This window comes from Grus americana, chromosome 3 (assembly GCF_028858705.1).
Source record: "Grus americana isolate bGruAme1 chromosome 3, bGruAme1.mat, whole genome shotgun sequence".
Classification (NCBI taxonomy): domain Eukaryota; kingdom Metazoa; phylum Chordata; class Aves; order Gruiformes; family Gruidae; genus Grus; species Grus americana.
Window position 1 is genome coordinate 100,821,677 of NC_072854.1, and position 26,198 is coordinate 100,847,874.

The window sequence follows — 26,198 nt, forward strand, 5'->3', positions numbered from 1 at the left end:
TTGGTTCTATTTGAAGCTGTAGGGTGAAAAGCTTTTGAGGAGCTTTTCTTAAAATTATTGGCAAATACCTGGCCTTATATTTCCATCTCTGGACAAAATGAATCATCAAAATTACTGTCCAGTGCAGAGATTATGATTTATTTAGCTGTTGACAGCAGGTATTTTTTTCCTGCCTGTTCAATTTCAGTCTTAAATTGTGATTCACAAGGAGTATGAAATACCTAGTGTTCTCTGAGGGGAGAGCAGGACGTGGTGCTGAGGGCCCTTAGAAAGCATGGTTTGAAGAACATCACTAACATCCAGTCTGATAAGTGTACATCGATCACAGAGGCACAACATTTAAGATGACAACTGTTCTGATACCAGTGTGCTGGCCACTGGTGCTGTCTTCCAATAAGGTGCTAAACACTATAGCTAACTGTTCACGAGCTGTTCTCTGGGTGACAGTGGTGTGAGGGAAAGGTAGCGTGAGAGTGAGGAATCTGTATTTGTTGGGAGAGGCCTGGTTTGAAAGTTGCTGCCTGTTTCCTGGTTAATCGGTGCTGGGAAATCTGCCGGCAGGTGGCATTGCTCTCCAGCTGCACAGAAGTTTATTTAATTTTTTTTTTAACCTTTGGACATTGGCTTTGCACTTTCTTATTCTGAAACCCTATAATTAGCCTGCAAAGACCTAATTATGTATTGTTTATGGGGAACATTTGTTACTGCTGTCCTATGAATTTGATCCAGTCTTTGCTCCTTGCTCTTGGCTGTGCTGTGGACAGACAATAGTCCCTCCTGCTGGTGCTTGTGTGCCAAAGGCAGAAGGAAGCCTTTAACTTCTAAGTAGCTGAATGCAATAGGAGCAAGTTGCTGAGAGCCAGTAGGGACCTGGAAGGACCAGGTGTTCTTGCACTGTCCCTACCTGGGGCTGCTGAGTTCTTCAGAAACTGCACTCTACTATTCTCCATCTCTTAAATAATTTCAGGTCTGCAGTGCCAGAATCTAGAAAAAAATACCTGAGGAGCATTTCACTGTCACTGCTTCATACCACATCTGGTTATTTAAATAGTCTTCAGACTAAATCAGGTGCAATCTGTTGTTTTAGGCAACCTGACACTGCAGAGAGTAAGGTTGTAAAAGGTACTGCACATGGACTGTGACCTGATAGAGGCCTCTGAGAATACAGCATTGTGATCACTAAACAGGTGTAACAGTAATTACATTCTGAGAGTAGATAGTCTGATATAGAAAACACACATGCTCTTTCCCACACTTCTGCAGTATCTGCTACTGGGTCTTGCTTGACTTACTGGGTAGAGGCAAAATGTAATTGTGACTAAAGTATAGAGGTGAGATGCTATAATCTGGTTATGTAGCCAAGACCCTAGAAATTCATATTTTTATGAGGTCTACAGTATACACAGATGACCATAAACAGCCACATAATTCACTGCGCTTCTTGTAGACCTTTCCTTTCTGTTATTTATACTAAGGGAAAATCTTTGGAGGATGAGATCTTAGTTTGACAATATCTTTGTGCAACAACTGCACAGAAAATAAATGGCAGTCATTGGGAGACCTAGGCCTGAGACCCAACTCTCAGGGCCAACACAGTATCTTTCTGATGTAAGCCAGCTTGAAATGTGGCTTGTCTGATCATACAAAGGGAACAAGAGGGTCCGTTTGTGCTGACAGCCCACACCATGGATGGCAGTACCAGGGAAAGACACTGTGATTACGATGTCTCTGCCTGGCATGAGTGGGTAGAACTGAGGGAAGCTCGATAGCCCTTTTCTCTATTTCAGGGCACAACCGAAAAGGCTGTGGTTCATCAGTCTGGTGCTTCTCAGAATGCTTTTGGGCATAACTACAGTGCAGTGTCCTGTACCTCAGGGAGGTGCAGCAGAACACAGGAATATCAGAATGGCCATCCAGTCAAGACCTAGCTGTCTATAGGCCTATAGCAATGTTTTGAGGAAGTAGTGTAAGTAACAACACAGAGATTTGTTTTGTCCACAGCTTCTGGCAAGGAGTGACTTAAGCCCTGGGCTGTAGGCCGCATCCTGACCACTGTGGTTTACTAATCCTCTGAACTCATGTAGTCCCCTTTTGGAACCACTCATCTGTCTGATCTCCAGAATGTGCTGAGCAATGCAATCCATACTTCAGTAATACTTTGTGTGGGGAAAAAAATTACTTTCTTTTGTTTAACGTATGCATACTTTGCAGGTACGATGCTTAGCACAGGGAGCCCTGAGCCATCTGGGACCATCTGCTGATATTAAGGTGGTGTAGTACCCAGAATCAGGTACAGAATCAACAGGAGTGACTCAAAAGTATCTGGAGACAAAACATCCATTTTGTCACTTATATCTTCTCATTTTGTGGTAATACTGTTTAATGTAAGACATGTTTGGAAGCACATTGAAGAAGACTTCAATTCAAGGTTGTATCTGTAAACCACTTAGATTCAGAGAATTTCAGACCTTTGCAGTTGTTTAATCCTGGTTATTTATCACCTTAAATCTTGGGATCTGTTTGTAGAGGTAGCAAGATCGAAGGTAGGCAGCTGCATTTGTGGCCTGTAGAGAGAGGATGGGGTTTCTTGTTTAGATCAAGTGCCTTTACCATTCTTGCCTTTCTCCTTTGATACTTACACAGTGCACAGTAGGGCAGTGGAACAGCTCTTGTGTTTGGCTAGATGTGGACAATTAGTATTTCAGGAGATCTTTAATTAAAGACAAGTACAAAAAATTGTTTTCTATTTCACAGCTTTGCTTTAATTCTCTGAGGTTCTGTGATGAAATGTATAATCTCAATCTCAGCAGACAGGTATTTCCTGCAAAGCTTACTCCAGTTCCCCATGGCGTGATAGTTGTCTGAACTACATGCTGATATGGGTGAGGAACCTCACCTCCTGCACACCTTTGCTGGCTACTACAGCCTGTGGGCCAGGCTCGTCTGTAGAAGCCATAGAAGCAGGGCTGCACAGTCTCTTGTGGGTGAGTAGCAACTCTGAGGAGTGTTAGCCCCTTGAAGCCAAGTTGCCATAGAGGTGTTGCCATTACTTGTTAGAGTGTATAGTAAGTCTAGGACTGCTTTTTTTCCTGGGTATGAAAGTGTCCTTTGGACAGCATAACACTATCAGCAGTGGGGCAACAGCAATGCTCTGGGCTGCTACCAAAATCTCCTTGCTCAGTTTTAAGAGAATGGTTGAGGATTTAGAATGAATCTTACTCAGTTTACTTGTTTGTTTGTTAATGATGATGTGCTGCTATTTCACTTTTTATTCTTCTTAAAAAATTGAGACACTGGACTAGTTCTCAGGAGGGGCTAACAGATCAGAGAGCCTCATCAGAGCTGTGTAGAAATGTTTTGGTTTGCTGGCTGTTTGGGTCTTTTTCTGTGCTAGCAAATAGTGCAGCCCAGGAGGAACAGGGCTGTAGTGTCAGACAGGTTATCAGTGAGGATCTGTCGTTCACACCGTGCAAGTGTCATGACGGTTTAATTCAGACCAGCATTAGTCCAGCTTTATGGTCTGTGAACCAGCTGCAGTGGATCATTTGAGTTAGCTTCATCCAGAAGAAATCTAGTGTGCCTGCCCAGCACCATGGACCATTGTCCCAACCTACTGTGCTATCAGGAGTTGCATGCTCCTGATTTTAACTAAAGGGCTAATTTAGCCACACAAAATGTGGAATTGGGACAAGGCAAACATGGGTGGGTAGTTGTTGACACTTGCTGTGACCATGTGGTTCAGTCTACAGCATTCCCAAGAAAAATGAGCACCCCAAGAACAGTGCAGCAGTTCTGCATCCTAACCACCTCCCTAGCTCTACTTCAGTACCTGCTGGTGTACACACAACACAGAAGGTCACAGTCAGTCTCCAAGCAGCTGGCTACAGGCAAACATGATACTACTAATATACCTTTAAGAGTATTAGCATATAGTAAGAATAGAAACCTCATAGCTTGGTATCTGAATATCCCCTTATCGTCAGATGCTACTGTGAGCCCAATGTAACTTGCAGAAGAGGTACTGAGAGAATGATACTGTTTAAAAGTTTGGATTACATTTTATTGTGGAAGTAGAATTTCTAGGTAAGCTGAGGCACAACAGCTGTTGCAGGCACTGCCACAGCCTGGCCTCCATACCATGTGTGGCTTTGACCAAAGGGCAGATTTGTCTCCCTTTCCTGGCTGTTAAATGAGAATGGTATCTGCTAGCTGGAGGCTGTTAATGAAGGACACAGTATGATCACAGGCTGCTGTGATAGGGTGAATACCCTTCATGTGAGTTCCTTGGCTTTGTACATGGGGATAGGGAAGCTAGTTACTCCTGATTCTCCTTAAGAAACACTGAACACACTACAGACACTGTACTGTAACAAAGAGCTTTATGTCAGTGTGTCAGAATGTCCCATCTCTCCCAGCAGTCCGTCAAATACTGCATCAATACAGTCAATACTGAAAGTGTCAAAATAGAATGTGAGTGCAAGTAAAATGACTACAGAGCTGTAGCATGAAATTCATTAACCCATCTCAGCCTTCAGTGCCATACAAGTGGCTTGCAAATATAAAAAAAGATAGTTAACTCTTTTCCAAATGAGAATTTTTCTACAAATTGTGATCCCTTGCTAGAGATCCCACATCTTCTAGACAGCTAAGGCTATGCTAAGTCAAGCCTTTGTTTTTACTTCATATACACAATCACATTACTTCACAAGGACATACAGCTAAAAAACACCAAGCTGATTGTCGGAAGGCTTTAAACTCTCTCTCATGGACCTAGAGTTGAAATAGCCCATCCCAAACTGGAAGCTGTAATTGGAAGCCCTGAGTTTTTAATTAAAAGTGAGCTTCTGCTTTCTGTCCCTAGGAGGGTTGCTGGCAACAGAGTTTATCAAGGGACTAGAAACTACAGCCTGGTGCTAGTAAGAAAGCCTTGTGTTCAATCTTAGATAGCCCAAAGGGGAGAGAGGAAGAGCCAGAATCCCAGTGTCTTGGAGAGCTCTTAAGGGTTTGATCTTGATTTTTTTTTTATGCTGCCCTCCCCCATCTCTGGAAGAAACTGCACATTTCTACTCTAGGATAGATTTCACATGTTGGAATTCTTCCCAGAGTTGGCACAGCTTCAAAGGGTTTTATCTTGGCTGTAGTACCCATGTGCTGCTGCAAAGATCCCCAGGGAGAAGAGTGGGAAACAGGCAAAAGAACAACAAAGCTACAGGGTCCTTCAGGAGGCTGTACCCCACTGGGATGATTCCCCAAAAGCCAGTCATAGAGGGAAATCCCCATCTCCTGTTAGTCACCACAAAGCATCCTAAGCAGTCACCACAAAGAATCCTTGGCTTCTCTGCAGGACCCATGATTTTTTACAGCATGCCATTGTCATCTTTGCTGGTGACAGTTCTCCATACAGATGCTGAGTTAGAGCCCCAGTAGCTTTTCCTCAGCAGCCTTTTCCTGTTTCTTCAGGGTCTCAGCAGAACCATGCTGGCCTATAAGCTACTCAGTTTGCATTAAAGAAACTTGTAATAATGTCAACTCACTGGCCAGCAGCCTGTGATACTGGAAAACTCTCTTGTGAGCACTCATGAGAGAAGACTGAGGGCACAGATCTTCATCTACCAGAGCCCTTCAGTCACTCACAGCAGCAGCTTCTTAAAATTATCTCAACTATTGCAGCTGTACAGAGAGCCCTGCAGATAAATGCTGATTTCTTTCACCCTTCCCTGTACATTGATATGATACTTCGGTCCTCTTTCAGGCTTAGCCATAAACATTAATTTCAGCCCACTGACATATTATTGGGATGCAGGGTGGAACACTTACCTCAGCAACACAGAACACTGAGGACCAAGAACAGCACTGATGTATCCGCCTGTATAACAACAGCAGGTTGTTAAATTTCTATCATCTACTCTGCAGGTGCAAATTTCAGGGGGTTCTGCCTGCACAAAAGAGAAAATACCCAAGACACCTGAGCATGCATAAGCTGGTTGCTGTGGAATAATATTGGTCTTTCATCACAAAAAGCTTGAGTCTGTTTCTATTTAGGTTTGATCGCTAATTGTCAGCAAAAAGCTGATCAAGAACAGTGCTGAGGTTACCTGTAAAGTTTCTTCTAGCACTGAGGAAGGTTATTAGTTGCAAAAGGAAGTTCAGTTCCAAATCAGATACTAGCTTTAACTCACAGGCCTGATCCTGCAAGCCTTATTCATGTAAGTGGCTGTCTTGCTTTCAGCAAAATTGGTCCAGACAGCAGCTCTCACTAGCTTGGGCCAAAAACTGCATCCAGGCTAGGAGGGGAAAGGGAGAAGACAGACATCACAAAAGTAATTCATTTTCCACAAGAAAGCAGTAATAAAAATAAGACAGTAAGTGAGCCTTCCCCTTAAGGTTACTGAATAACTACTAAATTAAAGGAAAGGCTAACATGTTTGGTAATAAATTGTGTCACACACCATGGGCATCAGCAGCAGTTACTATGGACACAGCTTCCAAGAGAGAGACAGGCAGGAAGAGAGAGCTGGAGCAAAGAAGAAACAGTAGAGCTAGAAAAGGGTTAACTGGGATTTTGAAAGATCACTCTAAAAACCTTGTTCAGTATAGAGTCAGTAATCCTTGGTATTCCGAAATTCTGGCATGCTCCAAACCCTCCTGGTGGGCTGGGTGCCCCGTTCCACATCTTCAGAGATGGTCTTGATGTCACTGATGAATGGGGAAATCCTGGACCGGGATTTAAACGTTGTTAAGGAGAGGCTGGTTTTGTTCTTTGTGTTCCATTGCCTGGCAAGCTTCTTGGCCTCTTCCTCCTCTTTGATCTTCTCAGCAGCTTCCTGCAGGACAGAGCGGAAGAGCCGGGATACTTCCTGCACTTCTGGTTCATATTCAGCAACAAGTTGCCGGAATCTGAAAGTACAGTCAAGGCACAGCTTTGATTAAAAACATCAAATTAGGGATTGCTGCCAAGTCACTGTGTGAGGCTTGGAACTTGCACTTTCCTGCAAAATGGGACTCCCTGGACTGAAGGGAACAACAACAGGGAGGAGCCATGAAGATATGCTCAAGGTCTCTAAAATCACAAGCAAGCCAGAGAATGTAAGGAAGCAATGAATCACCATTTCTCATAAGCACAAGAAATAATAGGGAACACCAAACAAAGCTGGAAGGTGGCAAGTTTGAAACCAAAGGAAGTGCTCTTTTCACACACCACCTATTAAATCAGAACTCAGTGCTATCAATAGCTTAAGAAACAAAATGATTAGACAAGTTTGTGGAAAATGTCCCCATCACTGCTGATTATACGTGATTGTCCAAATGCAAATCCTTGCTCAAGTAGTTCCTGAACTGCTGCTTACCAGAAGCTGAGGATAAACCAGGGAAAGTCCCACTAGACTTTCTCCTGTTTCCAGTTCTCATTCCCCATAGCATTACCCATTGGCCACTAGACAAACAAAAGTCCCACTGGCTGGGCCGGGAAGAGAACATACCATTCCTGACAACTTGTTGGGTGATTTGGTCCCCAGCCTGGAGAATGTGGGATCCACTCCCCAGGCTCACTCACTGGTCACACCGATATTCTAGTTGTTCTGTAATAGTATGCGTTTATGACGGATGGTAATATGGCTACTCTTCTAATAAATATTCAGTCCTTAACATAAAAGTTATATCTACAAGCAGACACAGAGCTAAAAGAGTACTTCACTAAAATCCAGGCAGTTATACTTAATGAAAGCTAAAGCGTCTAAGGTCTGTAAGCATTTGATATTTTTCTCCAACAGTACTGAACGAGGATGGAAAACAGTAGGATTGCATTTAAATAAGCCTAATACAGCAGAAGCTGATATAATAAGATCCTGCCTCTTGTTTTTTTGATAAGCCCTAGGAATGTAACAAGGAGTTTAGCGCACCATGGAATTGCACTGCTTAATGGTGTACCAAATGGTACCCAAGATAATAAGGACAGAAAGAAAACCAGAGGTAAACCAAAAAAGAGTCTTTGTACATTTATGCCTTTTGATTCACTGTGGAGACCTGGTTTGGACATATATCTTAACATTATGCTATATCCCAGATATTTCAGTGTGCTTCTCTCACAACAAGTATTGGCAGCTACGTGTACAGCTGCGGAGACACCAGTACCTCATGCTGAGGGAACTCAGTATCAGCAGAAGCACCAGTCCCTTTCAGGGTCAAGCTAGAGGAGTTTGGCACAAAACCTACCAAAGTCACCAAGATGTTCCTTAACCATTTCAGTTGCTTTGAATGAATTCCTAATCTCCTTCCCCCACCCCCACAAAAAATATAAATTTTGAACATTTGCGTGCAAAAAGCTTCTGAGGCACTGCAGTTCACACTGGTACATAAGTACATACACAATGATGCTAAACTGAATTGTGCAGAGCCTCTAAGAGACTAGGTCTTGCTGAGGGTTAGCACATAACAGTGGTGACAGATTTGTTGTCCGTTGCAAACATCCTTTCTGCCTTCTGAGGGGCCCTTCAGTTGTCAGCCAAAAATACAGTTTTCACAATAAATACGCTTTTCCCTTTATCCTAGTCAGAAGCATAGACAGATGAGTCCACTGAAACCCAAGTCTTCACAACATTACTTATTATACCAGGGAAAGCACCTTCAAAGGACTTTTATTGCAGAGGTGAACTGAATGAGTCATTCTGTTCTTTTATCTCCATGTGTATTTTAAAGAGAGATGTTGGCATACTTTATATATATCTCTCTCTCTATCAGTACATCCTCTTCTTTTGTATTGGCAATTCTGCACCCAAAATGCCTCATCAGTGTGTCCAGTTTTAGAGGCTGTGTGTCATACTGCTGCATTGTGGCTCCAGAGCAGGTAGCAGCATGTGTCAGGCTGTTGCTGGACCAGTGACTGGCTGTGGGAACAAGAGGGAAAAATAAGTGGTATGATGGCAAATTTCCCCCTGAGCACAGAGCTCTAATGCTAGGAACACTCCCAACCAATCTAGCCGAAAGTTTTCTAAAATCAGTGTAATTTTCAACCTTCATAGTTATCTGCCTGTTTGCATTCTCCTTAGCCATGGCAGCAAGAATTGTTCTGTGAACTCTGCTTTTGCTGTTAAAGATTTACCTCTGACTTTGCAGGACGAACACAAAAATTACTTCATATGGATTTTAGTAGGTGTAAGAAATAAAGAGAAAGCAATCCAACAGACTGTCTGCCAATCACCCAAAGAAAAGCCCTCTCATTCAGATAGAGAAGGGAAAGGGGAGCCTTTCCTCTCCCCCAGTAGGATGAACTAACTTTGCCCCTTTATTAATCCTCACGTAACTTCAGTATCAGCATGTCTAAGGGACAGCCCATGTATGAAATCCAAAAGGTGTGCATGCCACAAATATTTCTCAGCAGAAAGGATGGACAGATTATCAGGGGCTGAGGTCTAGTTAAACCAGTCTGTGTGTCAGAAAATAGATGGTTTGCTGCAGCCACCTACACATAATTGAAGCCATCTTCCCAAGCTATCAATGAAAGCCAGTTGATATCATGGAATCACAGAATCATAGGGTGGTTTGGGTTGGAAGGAATCTCAAAGACCATCTAGTTCCAACCCCCCTGCCATGGGCAGGGACACCCTCCACTAGACCACGTTGCCCAAAGCCCCATCCAACCTGGCCTTGAGCACTTCCAGGGAGGGGGCATCCACAACCTCTCTGGGCAACCTGTTCCAGTGCCTCACCACCCTCATAGTGAAAAATTTCTTCCTAATATCTAATCTAAATCTACCCTCTGTCAGCCTAAAGCCATTACCCCTTGTCCTATCACTACATGCCCTTGTAAACAGTCCCTCTCCAGCTTTCTTGCAGGCCCCCTTCTAGATATGCTGGATGATCCAGCAGTCTGCTCTCTGCACAAAACACACAACATATAAAAACAGGAATCAAGGAATATGGGGTTGTATCCTGGGAAACAAACTCCACACAAAGCTGCTCAGTGGAATTAAGCACACAAAATTACACAAGGCTCACCTATCTTCTAGCACAGGTTAACACCCTTACAGTTTTCATGGAATGGTTTCAAACTAGGCAACTGCACAACCATATCTAGAAATCCTCAACAGGGTTTCCTTACTCATCAGAAAAGTATACCTATTTGTCTTAGTTGTGAAATAAGTTATGATACTACTGGTAGCTAACATGTAATATATTATGCAAGTCACCCAGTCTTAGACATGACTGTCAATAAAACTCACCGTGAGCCAGCACAGAAGCCTGGGGAGCATGTATATGCACATATAGGGACAAGCACATTTCCCAGTCCAGGCTGTGTTTTAATCACAGTTCAAACAAATTTGTTCTTTAAATTGTGACCCTTTCATTTCCTCATACAGCCATTAGATTTTAAGAATCTGGCTGCACTTGGCTCATACTGGCACTGCTTTTTTTTAAAGTGCTGTCACCTGCCTATGTTATTCTGTAGGTCCTCAGTTCAGTAGGTTTCCTAAGTACATCCTGAACTTTAAAGACCTGTTAAATCCAATGGAAGTCCGTGGACTTAAACAATATGCTTATAGTTCAGTGTATTCCTGAGTGCCTGTCTGAACTGGGAGCTCTAAGTAGATTTAGTCATTTGAAGAAAACGTGGGGTGCTTAGTGCTAATAATTAACTGCTGACTCCTGAATCTCTATTTTGAGCAGGGATTCTGGTTATATTGTAAAGCCATGACTATCTTTGCTAGAGAAGGCTACTTGATTCCCAAAGGACTATGGCATTTACACTAACTGCAACGCTCATGTCACATCACGTCAAACTTAAGTTCATAATTTTAAATAATTTCTGATTTTAGTAATTTGTCTTATATTCAAGCTACACTAGGAAGTCCAATTCAGCTACACACAATCCTTAGAAAATTACAGTCCTTAGCCTGTGGTATTAATAACATCTCAGATCACCAAAATGCAGGTTTACATTTCCATATTAGGGTTTTTTGTTTGTTTCTCTCTGTGCAGAGGAGGACAGACACCCACTGTTTCACTTTTGCTGAAACAAAAAAAAATTAAACAGACCATAACTAGCTCTGATTAGAGCTAAAGCTCTGAGTAAAGATGGCAAAAATCTAGCATTCTGTATTGGCAAGCTACTAGTCTACTCATTCAGTTTAACTGTGGCAGTTTGGTATTAAGGGCCTCACCAAAATCACTGTCATTTCCTTCAGTTGGCTCCAGGATTTAATTCTAAATATAGTCAGTGGTCTCCAGCTCAGTAACCTAGAGCTAAGTTACACCTGAATGCAGTGGCTTTATTTATATGAGGTGAATCAGTCTCCAGATATCTGATGGTATTTGCAGTGTACTTGAATCCTTCAAAAATTTCAAGAGACTCAAAAGTTTCTATTGACCAATAGAAAAATACAAAACAGGATCTGAAGAAAACCCCTCCTGTTTAAGCAGTGCTCCTTTCCAGCCTCCTTTACATCTAAAGAAACAAATCTAGAGAAACTCTGCCTCTCAACAGATGCGACTGTAGCCACAAAAAAAGGACAATTTGGATAATCATTTAGACCTTTGGAGACTAAAGTGACATCTCTGACAACTCTTACAAAAATGTTTTGTTCTGGCTTTGACTCTGAGCTTAGAATCTCACAAAGAAGGAGACCTTGCATGACAAACAAAACAAACTCTGCGGTCTTGCAAGATGCATGCTACTTGTGTTATTTAAGCATTACGTGCTTGCCGAGTACATCAAAAAGGACTTCAGCTTTTCAGATGTGTAAGATGGAAGGAGAAGGAACAAGCTTAATATTTCAGACAGAACCAAGGGCTTCAGCAAGGTGCGTGCTCTGCATTTGAATTTCCAAATGCAAGATCACAGGGGGTTTTTTGGTGGAAGTTTTTTCTAACAGTTACTACATATTAGAAACTCACAGGGTATTCAAGAGGAAACATGAGGAGTGCAATGCGATTAAAGTACTTCACTGGAAATGTGAAGGTTTCAGTTGAATTTCTGTTATACTCATCTTGTGCAATTTTGGGGAAGTTTCCATGTTATCTCACCTTCTGAGAGGAAAAGTTACACCATTTTGACTGTCTTTTAGCTAGATTGCATTGTCCTTATTTCTCCTGTACATTTGCAGGTCCTAGCATGGCAAGCCCCATTCTTTTCCATTGTTTCCACGTCAGCAATGAAGATTTCTGAACCACAGGGCTCTCAGTTAGAAGGTAGAAGAGGGGTCAACTGTTCACATTTCCAACACAAGAAGGGATTATCGAATAAAACTACTATACGTTAGTTTGAGACAAGCAAAATACAGTTTTCTACAGCAGAGTTGTAGTTCAGATGTAGAACTCTGCCATGGGGTGCCACAAATGCTAGAAGTTTACATGAATTCAAAAAAGAAAAGCAAAACCCCACAACCTACTGAAAGAAAAAGCCTTGTAGAGCAATTATGGACAGAAGGATCACTTCTGGCTCCAAAAGTCTCCAAGTTACAAGGCACTGTAAGTTGGAGGCTATATACAAGATACTGTAATTGCCCATACTGTTGTATTTGCTTACATTTTTCTTGTCTCTTTTCCTTACACTGATGCTACTGGCCACCGTCTCACATACAGATTGCACATCAGATCAAACAGACCTTTGACCCAATCCAATTCTGTCATTTTCATGGCTATGACATTCCCTTCTCAGTCACAAAATTGAACCAACAAAGGTTATGCAAGCCTCAATTTTTTAATGTGGCTCTGCTAACCATGCAAACTGCATAGTATGGAACAACCAAAACATGCCAGTTCTTGAATCATACTGTAATACAATTTATTGTAGGCTATAATAGCAATTTATAAGACAATTTTTAAGAGGATGGTTTTATCCTTTTTCAATTATGCCCACATAGAGCCCACCAATGTTGCCGAGTATGTTTATCTACTGTCAACAATATCCTGAATCCTGAACAACAGCTAACAAGTACTACAAGTTGCACTGAAATCACACATCGTGTGTGATCTCAGTTTAAAAGGCAAAAAAAAAAAAAAAAAAAAAAGCAGAGCAGCAGCAAGTTGCTATATGGCTCAGCTTAATACTCTTTTCGGAGAGGATGAACCTTGGGGCCCCTCCCACCTCCAGCAACTGAAACCTGCTCTCATGGAAATAACCTGTTTGCCAGACAGGCCTTGCTCAGCAGCCCTGGGGATGGTGAAAATAACTCTGAACCCCAAGGGGTCTGTAGTGCCTTGTTTACAGTATAGCTCAGAGTTACATTAAGGCAGGTGCTGTTCCCAGCAAACTTCCACTGGAGAGAACTCTGCCATTGAATGATCCCAAATCTCTGATTCTGCCACCATGGCAACCTTTGCAAAAGCCAAAGCCCTGCGCCAGCTTGCTTCCAAGGTTCAGCCTCAGGCAAGATGGGAACTAGAGAGGTAGCTTTGGCAACCTTTCCTGGCCACCCCCACTGTAAGACCAGCTATTTCCAGCCCTCTTATGGTTGTAGTTCAGGAGCTGTAGATTCATTTGTTCAAGGGAAAACAGGTGCTAGCATTTGCAGTGAGGGACTGCAGGGTGCTGAGCACCCCATTGTACATGGCCTGCCAGGACTGTCTTCTTGCTAATCCCAGCTGAAAAATGTGTTGAAAGAAGGGAAGTGGATTATAAAAGCCCATTTCACAACTTTGCTTTTGCTAAGGTAGGCTTCAGAGTCACTGGTCACACTCACCTGCACTGTGCTAAGCAAGAGGGTTTAACTTAGAAGACCCCCCCAAAGGAAGAGTCACCTCCCTCCCTTCCAGTTTGCATGCTACAGCAGGCTTGGATCTATTTTTGAAGGCATTCTTACAGGTTACTCAGCTGGCAAGCAGCAATCCTATGTCTTAACACTTGAAAGGCTCAACAGCAAGTCCAAGAGGCTGTGTCTACATCTACATCTACATCTGCAGAAGGCAGAAACACTACCTAGCTGTTCAAGCCAGCTACATGCCCCACCTGCATCCTACTCCATGTCAAGTGTGTGGAGGGCGGGTAGGGGAAGGAGAAGCATGCAATCCCTCCTTTCTCTGGGAATACCTGGCTCACAGGCTGAAAAACACAATAGCACCTTTTGGCTAGTCTGGGTACTGGGGTCACATGCCTCAACAGACCTGCTGGGCAGCTTAAATCAAGGAAGGAAGGCTCCAATAAGAGTGGATAAACACCAAATCAGGTTGTTCAGAGGCTGTGCAATATTCACTCTGAGATATTCAACAATGGACAGCACAAGGCTCTGAGCAACCTGATCAACTTTGAAGTTGGCTGTACTCCAAGTAGGAGGTTGAAGCACAGACCTCCAGAGGTCCCCTTAAGCCTCAATTATTCTGAAATTCTAAAGACTGAAGCAAAAGCCATCACAATACTGACATGGTAACTGTTTATCAGGCAAGACAAAGCTGCTCTGGCTGCTCAGGAGCATAAAGTACTCAAGCCAGTCTCAGAGGGAAATGGCATTTAGTAACGTTTTGGAGGAAAGGATACCATGTTAAAATGATGCAAAACATTAGATTTCCCTTCTTCCACAAAGACACTGTCCCAACATGACTTATGATACAGGATGCCGAGTTCTGGTTCTGTTGGTCCTAACAACTCTCATTCCTTCCTCACATATCATAGAGGGGGGGAAAAGGAAAGGTCTGTACTATCAAGATCTTTTACTGTACCTGAGTATGACAGGCCCACAGTAGGAAGGATGTATTTTGGTACACATATCCTCCAGCTGCAGCCGTTCTCCTGGGCTGATATCATAGCTCTGCTTTGGATAGCTAACCAGCCAGCCGTAGTCCACCCCAGTCTTGATCTTGCGATACTCATTCTCCCGCTCTCGCTGCTGCTTCTCTGCCTGCTTGGTCTGCCAGCTCAGCTCCATCATTAGCGTCTCAACCACCATTTCTGTGGGGTTCCTCTGGGAAACGCGGTTTGGGGGCTCATTCCACCTGAACCAGGATGCCAGTGACATAGTGCTCTGTGTGCCTTCATTGGGAGTGGGTTGAGGGGAGGGAGGGAGAAAAAAAAAGAACAGCACCATCATCAACACACCTCAGCTGAGAACATTCTCCCACACACACCCCTCGAGTAGCACCTAAAAGTGCTACTGGATCAGTCACTAAGAACTAACTGGTGCTGAGCACCTTGAGAAATCTCACCCATAGCAGCCAACTTGTGCAGAGGGCGAGACAAAGCGTGAAGAGGCACAGTTTCCCTTGAACTTGCAGTCACCACGTAATTAAAATGACAGTCACAGGTCGTATGTCTGAAGTCAAGTTATAAGGATACCTTGATCCCTCCAGGTTAGGCTGGGGAAGCGTTCTCCTGCCCACACAGAAGAGCTGGGGCTAGGACTTGCCTGTCTGAACCCTCATGGGAGGGCACACCTTGCAGCAACCCTACGTGCAAAAACTCAGCACATGGAGTCAAACTATTGCTGGTAGCAACATTCCAGCCAGCAGGAGATCCTCAGGGAGGAGGACAGGATAGGCGACCTGGTGCAGTGGGCTGACCCTGGCTGGAGGCTGGGTGCCCACCAAAGCCACTCTGTCACTTTGCCTCCTCAGCTGGGACAGGGAGGGGAGAAAAATATAACAAAAGGCTCATGGGTCGAGATAAGGACAGGGAGATCACTCGTCAATTACCATCACATGCAAAACAGACTCATCTTGGGGAAACTAGTTTAGTTTATTACCAGTCAAAATCAGAGTAAGATAATAAGAAATAAAATCAAATCTTAAACGACCTTCTCCCCACCCCTCCCTTCTTCCTGGGCTCAACTTCACTCCTGATTTCTCTACCTCCTCCCCACCAGCAGCACAGGGGGATGGGGAATGAGGGTTGCGGTCAGTCCATCACACATTGTCTCACAACTCGCACTCTTCCCCTGCTCCAGCATGGGGTCCCTTCCACAGGAGACAGTCCTCCACCAACTTCTCCAACATGAGTCCTTCCCACAGGCTGCAGTCCTTCACCAAACTGCTCCAGTGTGGGTCCCTTCCACAGGGTGCAGTCCTTCAGGACCAGACTGCTCCATCGTGGGTCTCCCATGGGGTCACAAGTCCTGCCAGCAAACCTGCTACAGCCTAGGCACCTCTCTCCACAAGGGCCACAGGTCCTGCCATGAGCCTGCTCCAGCATGGGCTTCCCATGGGGTCCCAGCCTCCTTCAGGTGTATCCACCTGCTCCAGCGTGGGGTCCTCCATGGGCTGCAGGTTGATATCTGCTCCACCATCATCCTCCATGGGCTGTAGGGGGACAGCCTGCCTCACCATGGTCTTCTCCAGGGGGATCTCTGCTCTGGCACTTGGAGCACCTCCTCCCCTTCCTTCTTCACTGACCTTGGTGTCTGCAGAATTGTTCCTTTCCTGTATTCTCACTCCTCTCTCTGGCTGCAAATTGCTCCTTTCCCCACCCACCCCCCCCCCCTTCTTAAATCTGTTATCCCAGAGGCACTACCACCATCACTGATGGGCTCAGCCTTGGCCAGCAGCGGGTCCATCTTGGAGCCAGCTGGATTGGCTCTGACAGACACAGGGGAAACTTCTAGTAGCTTCCTACAAAAGCTGCCCCTGTAGCCCCCCTGTTATCAAAACCTGGCCATGCAAACCCTATACACCTGGGTAGGTTTGCTGCTGCTGTAACACAGGTGGTAGAGCTCACACATACTTAGGTCATATTGGCAGGAGCAATAGCTGCATTCACTACAAGGCCAGGCAGAGCTTTGACCATTATTTAGCAAATGTGTTGTTGCATGCAGGAGGAGAGGCTACACCATCTACAAGCTGAAGTTCAGCTATCAGCTATGTGGGAAGAGTACACCTTAGGTGCTACTGTCAGCACCAAGGGAACTGAGGCTGAGCTGCAAGGGAAGTAGCAGCATACCAAGGTTTAAACTGTAACTACCTCTAAGTGAGAGGTTGCTGCTGTAGAGGAGTTACCCAGCACGTAGAAGGCAGACCAAACTGCACCAATCAGCTCAGCAAAAGACAGAATTAACTCCCCACTGAGCCAATCCCTTCACTTCAAGAGGACAATGCATGGAACAAAGTTATTAACTATTGTATTTAAACACAATGGAGTCCAAAGCAGGCACTAGGGACCTGAACAGGAGCAAAACAGCATCTGTTTCTTCACACAGCATGCTTACGTGCCTTGTTGCTCCCTTCCATTAGCCCCCAGGGAGAAGGGGTGGCCCAAATAATGGTTGCAGCTGGGATTACCAAAAGGCTACTCCTGGCAGTAGCCCAATCAGGACATGGCATCAAAAGTTAACATGGGGGCAATGGATTAAAGAGCCTGAATCTGCAGGGCCTGAACAAGTCCTCACTACTGAGACACAGACATGAAGACAAACATAAAAGGGAGAAAAATATGCTTTTGATTTAAGCTGCCATATTGAGGCCTAGAGCCTCTAGTGTCCGTGCAAATGCCCAGAAGCTCATAACTAGTGCTCCCACTAGAGCCAAGAGCCATGAGCTCCCAGAGTCCCTAGAAGAGCAATGGTCCATAGGATTCTGCCTGGAAAACCGTCACCGTCTGCAAGAGGCGAGAAGGGTGCTTCAGTTGCTTTCATGCCTTTATCACTTGCCATAACGTAGCCTTGTTCTCTTTCAAAAATGTTCATATGTCAATATATCACACCATTAAAGGAAAATGCTCCAAAAACCTGGATAGTCTGTACAGTGCCCCAGGTTCAAAACAATTTCAGGGTCTAATGCTTAGGCTTTTCTAGAATCAGGAAGTTTGCCAAACTGCATCAAAGAACTAGTTTCTCTAGTCCTACATCCTACCTCTCCCAGTAAATGATACCAGTTTCTTCAGAAGGAAGATATAGAAGGACTGAATACTTCCACAGGACACAGATCTAGCTACCTAGGTGTGTAAGGCCACAGGTAGTCTTCTGAGACCATATAAACATTAACACCTTTGCTAGTTTACAGTGCTTATACATGAGGGATCGCTGTAGTGACTGTTTTCGCCCTGGAGTATCAGCTATGATTATCGTTATGACAGCAGCCATAGTCAGCAGCTGCTGGAAGTAATCCTGCTCCTATCTCACTTCTGTGCTCTGGAGGAGGAGGAGCAGCAGGTCCTTTCATTTGCTTTCATCGCCAGGGTGACTCCAGCTAACAGCTCTCAAATCACCACACAGCGCTCTGGCTGCCTGCTACTGACTTACTTGCCCAAGACGTTTGAATGAACTCAGGCTGGAATTGATGTGCTGAGAGCTTCAACACCATAATTCCACCATCCTCACATGTACCTGGATCTTGCTACATGGTGGCCTTCCACTCACCATTACACATTATTAAGGATGAAGATCCTTAAAACTTAAGACCTTTTCCTTAGTCTTACCACCCCTTATGTATCATATAGGTGAACACTCTGCTAGCAAAAGTGAGTAGCAGAACAGACCACGGACTGTTGTAACAGATTTAAAAGTCTCCTGTTTCTTTTCAGCTTGAGGGACAATAGCAATTTTTCACAAGCTTTTACAGGTATCTGACCAATTAAGGTATCATTGCTATCTCCATTTGTGCCTTTACCCGATGAAGGTGAGCATGCCCTTCTGTATTGTACCAGCAAAGGGTTAGCTTACTTGGCTTTTATTCTGGCTATGACCTGGTTTCACATTGGTTTAACTCTGCTGACTTCAGTGGCATTAGGGTAAATCAGTATAAAGCAGTATAAGTGTAAAGCTGAGGAATGTCCATCCTTCCAGCTATTCCCAGCTCACCAGAGGAGCAAGAAGGGAATTTAGTGGTCAGAACAGGGAAAGGCGGCAAGGAGACCTGGGCTCTCATTTGACCTGCCCTGGCTTTTACATGGTCCTGGGCTGTTCTTACTGCCTTTATGTTTTTATCTCACAGGTCTCCCTCAAAGCAAATAGTTCTGCATGAGGAGAACCGTTTTGCCTAGAACTAGTATTGCAGAGGACAATCAGAAAAATATTTTGGATGCCTTGTCTGAGCAAGGCCTGCTGAAACCAGGCTTTGCACTATCCCGGAGCTTTCATAAAACGCTGGTAACAGGCAGATTTGCTTTTGACATGGGAACATAGATACCACTGAACAGGACTTCCATTTGTCTTCCTTAAGTTACCTGAAAAATCCACTTCCACATGAGAAGATTATAAAGTAAGGAAGGCACCTCATCTGCAGTTTAAATGGCCTGTTCTCAAATGAAGGAAAATCCTATCCGAGCATTTCATGTTCACTGGCAGCTTGTGCTGGCTGTTCCTAAGGGAGTCTTGTTTGTATGAGATTGTTTCCTTCCCCATCTCTCATCCATCATCTCCTGCTTTTGAGAGCTGGAAACTGGCCATCTCTATTTAGCAGGCTTGACAAGCTACCACTCTTCCCACTACTGGTCTCTGCAGCCTGCAGAAGATACTGTGGGCTCCATTAATTGTTGCTGCTGGTTTTAATTTAAAGTTCACATGCAGGCTAATCATTAAATGACTCAAAATGGCTTTCCTATTAGGAAAGATTCAAAGACTATCAGCAGGATGTGGGCAACTAAAGGAAGGCAAAAGTTTCAGTCTGACCTTCTTATTGGGGAAAAGGACAAATTTAGGCTTTGCAAGCATTCATATTAAAATTATTAAAAGAAAGAGAAAGAGATCTGAATACAGATCTTTATGTTGTACAATTAGTCCATTTTCTGGTTCCCTGTCAGAGGCTATCCTGGGAGCTGACATTAATCCAGTTGATGAACTACTCTGGTGTTACTTAAGCAAAATTTCAGCATGGTTTACATAAGTTCCACTTTGGAAACAGTTCTGGGTTTCAAGACTTTTGCCTCATTGACCCTAGACCTTTCTCTAGAAGGCAAACTTTCCCCTCACACTGTTGACTGCAAGTCTGACCAACCACCTCACAAGGTTTTAAGCATAATTTAGCAAACTTAAAGTCTGGAATACCTCGCTTTCTCTCTCTCACACAGCCTGTGAGGGGTTTCTTCAATTTTTAGTGATTGTTCCTGAGACTTTTTCATGTAAAAGTCTCCTGTTAGCTTTAGTTCTAAAGGAGCTTTTTGCCTCTCTCCCAGTCTCATTTTTGTTCTCCATATCGTCAGCAATTCCTGCATTTTTCTCCTTCTCACGTACTTTACAGCTTTCTCCATTCTTTCCTCACAGCACGTTCTGTACAATTTCACCTCATCTCCCCATATTTATCCATGTGATTTCCTCTTCTTGCTCCAGAGAATGCACCAAAGAATCATCAGAAGTATTAAAGTCCACATGCATTATTTGATTTTTCACCTTCCTAAAACAGGATTTCAGCCTTTCCTAGCTCTTTTACTAACAAAGGGTATATGTTTCCATAGCTTGCTCCCTGGCTGTTCTTTGGCCAACTGGAGACTGTTTGTATAACCCGACAGACATCAGTCTCCTTCAGGCTCTTGCAGGTTAGATCACCACTTGCTTGTTACAGCAGGGCTGCTTTATGGTAAACCATGAGTCAATCAGCAGGACCTGTTTGCCTTGCAGAAGATGAACTTCTGAGAATAAAAAAATTCCCTTTCCATTGACCCTTTTCCTCATTCCCAGCTTCCAACGCCCTCCAGGACAGGAAAGGAATAGGCAGAAGGTGAGAAATGTGCATTTATGAAAAAACAGAAAACAACCAAAAACCCCCACAAAACCAAACCAAAACAAAAAAATGCCAACAAATCAAAAAATCCCAAGAATACAGCTGAAGTCTCTATAAAGGTATGTCCTCAGTTTGACAAGTCTCCTGTGGTTTGCCTTTGCTTTCACAGTCTGTCAGTTCGGGAGCACTACTGACAATCCTTAGTGACTCTCAGTAGTCCTAGGGGTATGGTAGTTGTGTCAGAGCAGAAGGAGAAAAGTCTTAGGGGGCTGGATGAGTAGGAGCCTAATCCAAAGTCCAGTGGTGTCAATGGAAATCTTGTCATTCAACTGGCTATAGATAGAGTCCCAGGAAATCCGTTGTCATCCAGGCAAAGCTTACTGACAAACTGGACTGAGGAGCTGGGAAATGCCTGCCTTCCCTTCTTGTGGGTGATGGTTTCTTACTACTACAGTCAGCAGAGAGAATTTGTTCATGCAAGATACTCACCCAACATTTTTCCACATGTGCCAGATCAGAGGGTTACAAACAAGGAAAATTATTTCTAAAAGAAGTGGGACAAGCTCCATCCTCAAATTGTACTCATAGTTGTACTTTTTAAAAAGACATGCAGTCATGGGGAAAACAGATGATGTGAAACTGCAGAGCATATTAACTAAAGAAGCAAATTAAAAAAATAATTTAAGTTTGGATTACATTATCTAGAAAAGTTCAGTGTCCTTTGGATAGCAAAGGGTATCTAGTATCTCCCTGGACTGCAACTCATAGGTAGATTAAAGCTGGTTTGGCTACACCCATCTCAGAAGTCTGTATGTGCTAACTGATGCAACGTTTCACCAGCTTCTCAGGAAGAATTTGCGATCATGGCTACGCTGCTAGCTATATCTGCATGAAGTAGCATTAAGTAGCAACAGCATCATAGATGAACCCAAATTCTATTTCTCCTGTGATAAAGATATTTTAATTTTGTTCCAAACAAAGAATCTTAGCGAGTTCTAATTAAGAAACTGCTGCCAACACCTTCCTAATTTTATTTATATAGTCCATCGTAGCTTTGTAAAAGAATCCCTGTTCTCCACCGCTTTTCTGCAGAGTTACTTACCATTATCCTCTCCGTACGGAGACTTTTACCTCACCAGGGCCCGAAGAACCCTACTTCTTATCTGTCTGGAATCTGTCTTCTTGTTTAGTGACATGGAAGTCTATGGTGTTTACAGCTACTTGCCATGCAATTGTAATCTCAGTGAAAGTTATGAGAACCTCAGCCTGAGAGCCCACATCTATCTCCCAAAGTTGCTACAAGAACATTAATGCTGAAAAAGCAGTAGATAGAGCTTTTCAATCAAGAAACTTAAAAGCAATGCAAATGCCATGATATTAATACAGTAGTATTCCTTATTCTGACCTGCAGAATAGAGAGGACTCTTGGGGACACTCAGGGGTCTGCTTACAGACCACAGCAGAGAACCTGTGTTTTGCTTTGAGCATACCAATTCTCTTGCTGTGATGGACAGCAGCTATTTCTGGCATCCTCCCCCTCCAAAAAAAAAAAAAAAGTTACAGTGGTTAAAATGTATCCAGGGACATGACCCTGTTACAAGTAGCAAGGAGTTTTGAATAACGGAAGTGTGGGGATCAAGACAACACTTTAAATGAAACATTATTTATTGCCAAGTCTTCGTGGCTTCTCCTTCATTAAGGAGAGCAAAAAGAGCCTCACAGCAGTGTCTGAGAATGAGCTAACCATGACAGGGCACTGCGGCACCCAGCAGGCCCTTGCGTGCCAGGTAGCGCCTGTCTGCCCCTAGCAGGGCGGTGCTCACAGTCCGACCAGCCTGCTGCAGGCTGACAGCTCCTGCTGCTGCCCGGGTCTGCTTCTGAATGACAAGTGCTCTCAAAAACACGACAGCCATGCTGTCACTTGGCATACAGTCTAATTTTGGCATTAGTTTTTCTCCAGCAGATTTTGCGTTCTCAGTATTATAGAAATGGGCTGTCTCTTTGTCTGGTGTAATTGCCACAGAGAGTTACAAGCCACTTAAGCCATTTGTGAATGTGCACGACTGTAAAAATTGCCACTAGGTAGCATAACAGGAGGACAGTCAGAGCGTATCACATGGCGCTGCAAGACAAGAGAGAAACAAAAGCGGTACCATTTCTACCAAAGGAAAGCTTGAGTGGCTTTCTGAAAATGCCGCAACGGTTATGGTATACCTGGGTATATCACATTTTCTACAGGTAGTAGCCCTCAAAAGATTTTTTGTAATGAAACTCTTTAAAATTGAGAACACACAAAAAATACTGCTTTCACCTCCCCAACATTTGTGCAGCTTGTAATACATTCTTAGAGCTTCAACCTTTTAGAAAACAAGTCTATCTGATGAATTTTACATCTGCACTTTGATTGCAAGAGGGGTAAAGAAACATGAATTCAGCATGAACTGAGCTCCAAGCTCAGGTATGAATGAGAAAGGTATTTCTCAATCGCTAGCCAAAACATAAGGAGAAAAGGTAGCTAATCTAACTGGTGCAGCTTCATGAGCTGCACTAATATAAAACAGATTTGCCTCACTGAAGTAGAAGAGCTGTATTGATTAACTCCAGATGAAAATCCAGTCTACAGATCTTAAAGAAAAAGTGAAGGAAGGGACCAATAGCCTAGAGCTCTACTAATGGCTGGGACTCTCTATAGAAGATAATCTTTGTGTTATCTGCAGAAGCAAAAGGGTGGGTGTCACTCAAATCTGCTTATGAAGCAGAGTAACATTTTACAGTTTGTCTACTTATCAGAGCAAATGATTTCCATCTGCTGAGAAACAGGACTATTTTCATGCCAAATTCCCACTCCTGCTTTAAACAATTTTTTCTAATAGCAACCACAAAACCACTCTATCATACACAACTTATACTGGACTGTTATCCAAACCTACTGAAGCCAGGAAGTTAAAACACACTGATTTGCTCTGTTTGCCTAACTTGTTATTAAAACTCCTATATTTTGCTCAGATACAGCTATCTTGCTGTGGTGGATCAAACACACCTTCAGTTCCATATCTTACTTTGATCTCCGCAGACTACAAAGTCAGGTTTCCAGTCAGGACAGAGGGACCTGAAGTATTCCTCACTATTCATTCAGCCATGTAAATGAGAGTTTGGAAGGTAACACAGACACATAGCTTTCCTGTTATTAAAACTACTCAAACCACAAAACAAGTATTGCTGCAATAAAGCAGCAATAGCATCTGATGGAAATCTCCAACACAAAAGGTTTTCAGAATTAAAACTTGGAGAGATCCCCAGCTCATCTTTCCCTATTCTGCTGTCATTGTAACTACACAACGTTATTAAGGAGGCAGTAATATCACAAACTGGAGTTTCTAATACTCTCATTCACGGCAGATATTTATATCTATAGAATTATATAAAATAAGAGCTTGAAACTCAGACCCGAAAGCATATTTCACCTGTTGCTAGATCTACTGAAGATTATTTTCTTATTCATATGTTGTGGCATAGACCAGACTAAGTGCTGTGAAAATGGGTGGGTGAGATGTACGTACTCCATCCAGACCGAGGACTGATTCTGCTGTGAAAGCAGGAGTAACTCATTGCATCATAAGGTAAGAATACATTTTAATAAACACCTGTACATTTGTATTCAGTTCTGAACCTTGGTTACAGTATCTATCAGAAAGAATATTTACCAGAAATCCCCAAGTCTTACTCTGTCTCAATTCACTGCAAAAATATTAACCTGTGTGGGAGTTTTCCCTGTACTGGAAAATACTAAGACTAGTGTTAAAGTTTGGTCCTTGTGACAGGAATTACTTAAAAATGCACACAACTCACACCTCTTTTGTTTTAAAATTAGCACCCAGAAGAAGAATGCTAAGTTTACACTTTGAAAACTTAAGCCTCTCTTTGTAGAGATCACATACAGCATAGGGAGCAACCAGCAGAGAAAGGGAAAGCTCATGCTTTTCTTCCTGCAATAGGAAGGTATGACCCACCTACAGCCCATCCACAGAGAGCAGCCATATAAGCGGTGAAGAGCTCTGTCTTGAGACAGATTTTAATTAATGTGTTAGCATTAAGAAATGTGCAGTGTAGTCTATCCTCAGTTACACAGCCATAACTCCAAAGCTATCCGACTGACCTTAGTGGTATGACACCAGGGTTACTACACATCAGACTTCCACACGGAAGACACTTAGCAGGGCAGGTGTCTAATCTGAGAGATCTTAAACAGGAGTGGCATAAGCATAAGACAGCATAAACCATGCTTTCCTCCTCGACTGCCTGTTCTTTACGTAACCAGTTGCCCAGCGCTAATCCACGCAGGCAGCCCCGCGGTACTGTGTCCGAGCCCAGCCTGGGAAAGCTGTCAGAGCACCCCGGCCCCCGGCCCTGCCACCCATCCCACCTCACCTTTGGCAGCTGCGCTCCTGCTGCTTGTGCAGACAGATGGACCCAGGGTGAGCAAAGAGGGCACCAGATAGAGGATGTGGCTTGAAGTCAAGCCCTCTAAACCAGCACAGCAAGCTTAAACCCACATTGGGGTATGGATTAGCTCTGATGACGAGGGATAACAGCTGGGCTTACAGCAGTGCTTTTAAGCCATTAGGGCTTGGTCCAGTACCTCTGGAAGATACAGCTAGCGCCAAGAAGCTAACACCTCTCGGCTTAGGCAGACTTTGGTACCTGTTTAAAAATCCCTCCAAAACCTGAGAACTTTGTGGGGTTTTCTAATCTGCAGCGAGTGGAGCCGACACTTTGAAGAAACGAACGCAGTTCACGGAATTCCGCCTTTCTAAAGCCGTTAAAGCAGGGTCGCTGCGTTACTCCCTTCGCCCCGCACCTCCAGCTCCCAGCCGTCACCCACCCCAGCTCCGCGCCTCACGGCCCGGGGCCCCGGGTGGCCGTTGGCTCTAACGGCGCTGCCCCGGCGGAGAGCGGGAAGCAGGCGGCCGCCGCTCCCTCACAGGAGCGTCTCGGGCCGGGCAGCGATAACCACACCAGCGGCAAACACAGAAACTGCCCGGAGGGCAGCCCAACTCCGGACACTTCGCGGAAAGGGCCGGGAAACACAGCTGTCCCCTCCGCTTGGCACCCCCTCCGTCCCGCCGGGCACCACCACGGCCACAGCACCCCGCCCGTCGCCGGCAGTGTTCCCTCCTCCTTACCGCGGGCCACTCGCTCCCGTGCCGACGCTGAGGCGAGCGGCCGCGCCGCTCCGGGGCAGCGCCGCCTCAACACCGCCCCTTCGCCGAAGTTGAGCGGAACCGCCGCTGCCGCCGGTTTCAGTCGGGCGGAGGCGCGCCCGCCGCTCCCCCGCCGGCAGCCGCTGTTGCCATAGCGACTACGCTAAACCGATTTGGCCAGAGGCGGTGCGCTCCGCCGGGGCGTCCGCTCGGCCCCGGCCCCGGCCCCGGCCCCGGCCCCGGCCCCGGGACGGCGTCGGCCCCTCCGCAGGGATTTACCTCTATAGAGTAAATTTGCACTAATAAATAACGGATAAATAAATGGATCTATTTATTTTGTTTCTCGCCAGGGCCTTCAGTAATAGATACAGCTGTCCAAGGAGATTCAGTCACAGAAGTCACACAGATTTCACCGGGTTTGGAAGG

General features: G+C 44.4%; 1 protein-coding gene across 2 annotated transcripts; it reads right to left on the reverse strand.

Annotated features, from left to right (window-relative positions):
- Positions 1 to 1,459: 1,459 nt before the first annotated feature.
- RD3 (RD3 regulator of GUCY2D) lies at positions 1,460 to 25,884 on the reverse strand. 2 transcript variants are annotated; one of them, XR_008576290.1, is made up of 4 exons: positions 25,755 to 25,884; positions 14,650 to 14,959; positions 5,818 to 6,897; positions 1,460 to 2,564 (listed from the first exon to the last, which is right to left on the reverse strand). XR_008576290.1 is itself a non-coding variant. In XM_054819543.1 (3 exons), exons 2-3 carry the CDS (start codon positions 14,943 to 14,945, stop codon positions 6,600 to 6,602), a joined length of 594 nt encoding a protein of 197 aa, XP_054675518.1. In that variant the 5' UTR covers positions 14,946 to 14,959; positions 25,755 to 25,884; the 3' UTR covers positions 4,363 to 6,599. The 2 variants fall into 2 exon arrangements, 1 of the variants encoding a protein (XP_054675518.1); XM_054819543.1 differs by lacking the exon at positions 1,460 to 2,564 and having other exon boundaries at positions 4,363 to 6,897.
- Positions 25,885 to 26,198: the final 314 nt, after the last annotated feature.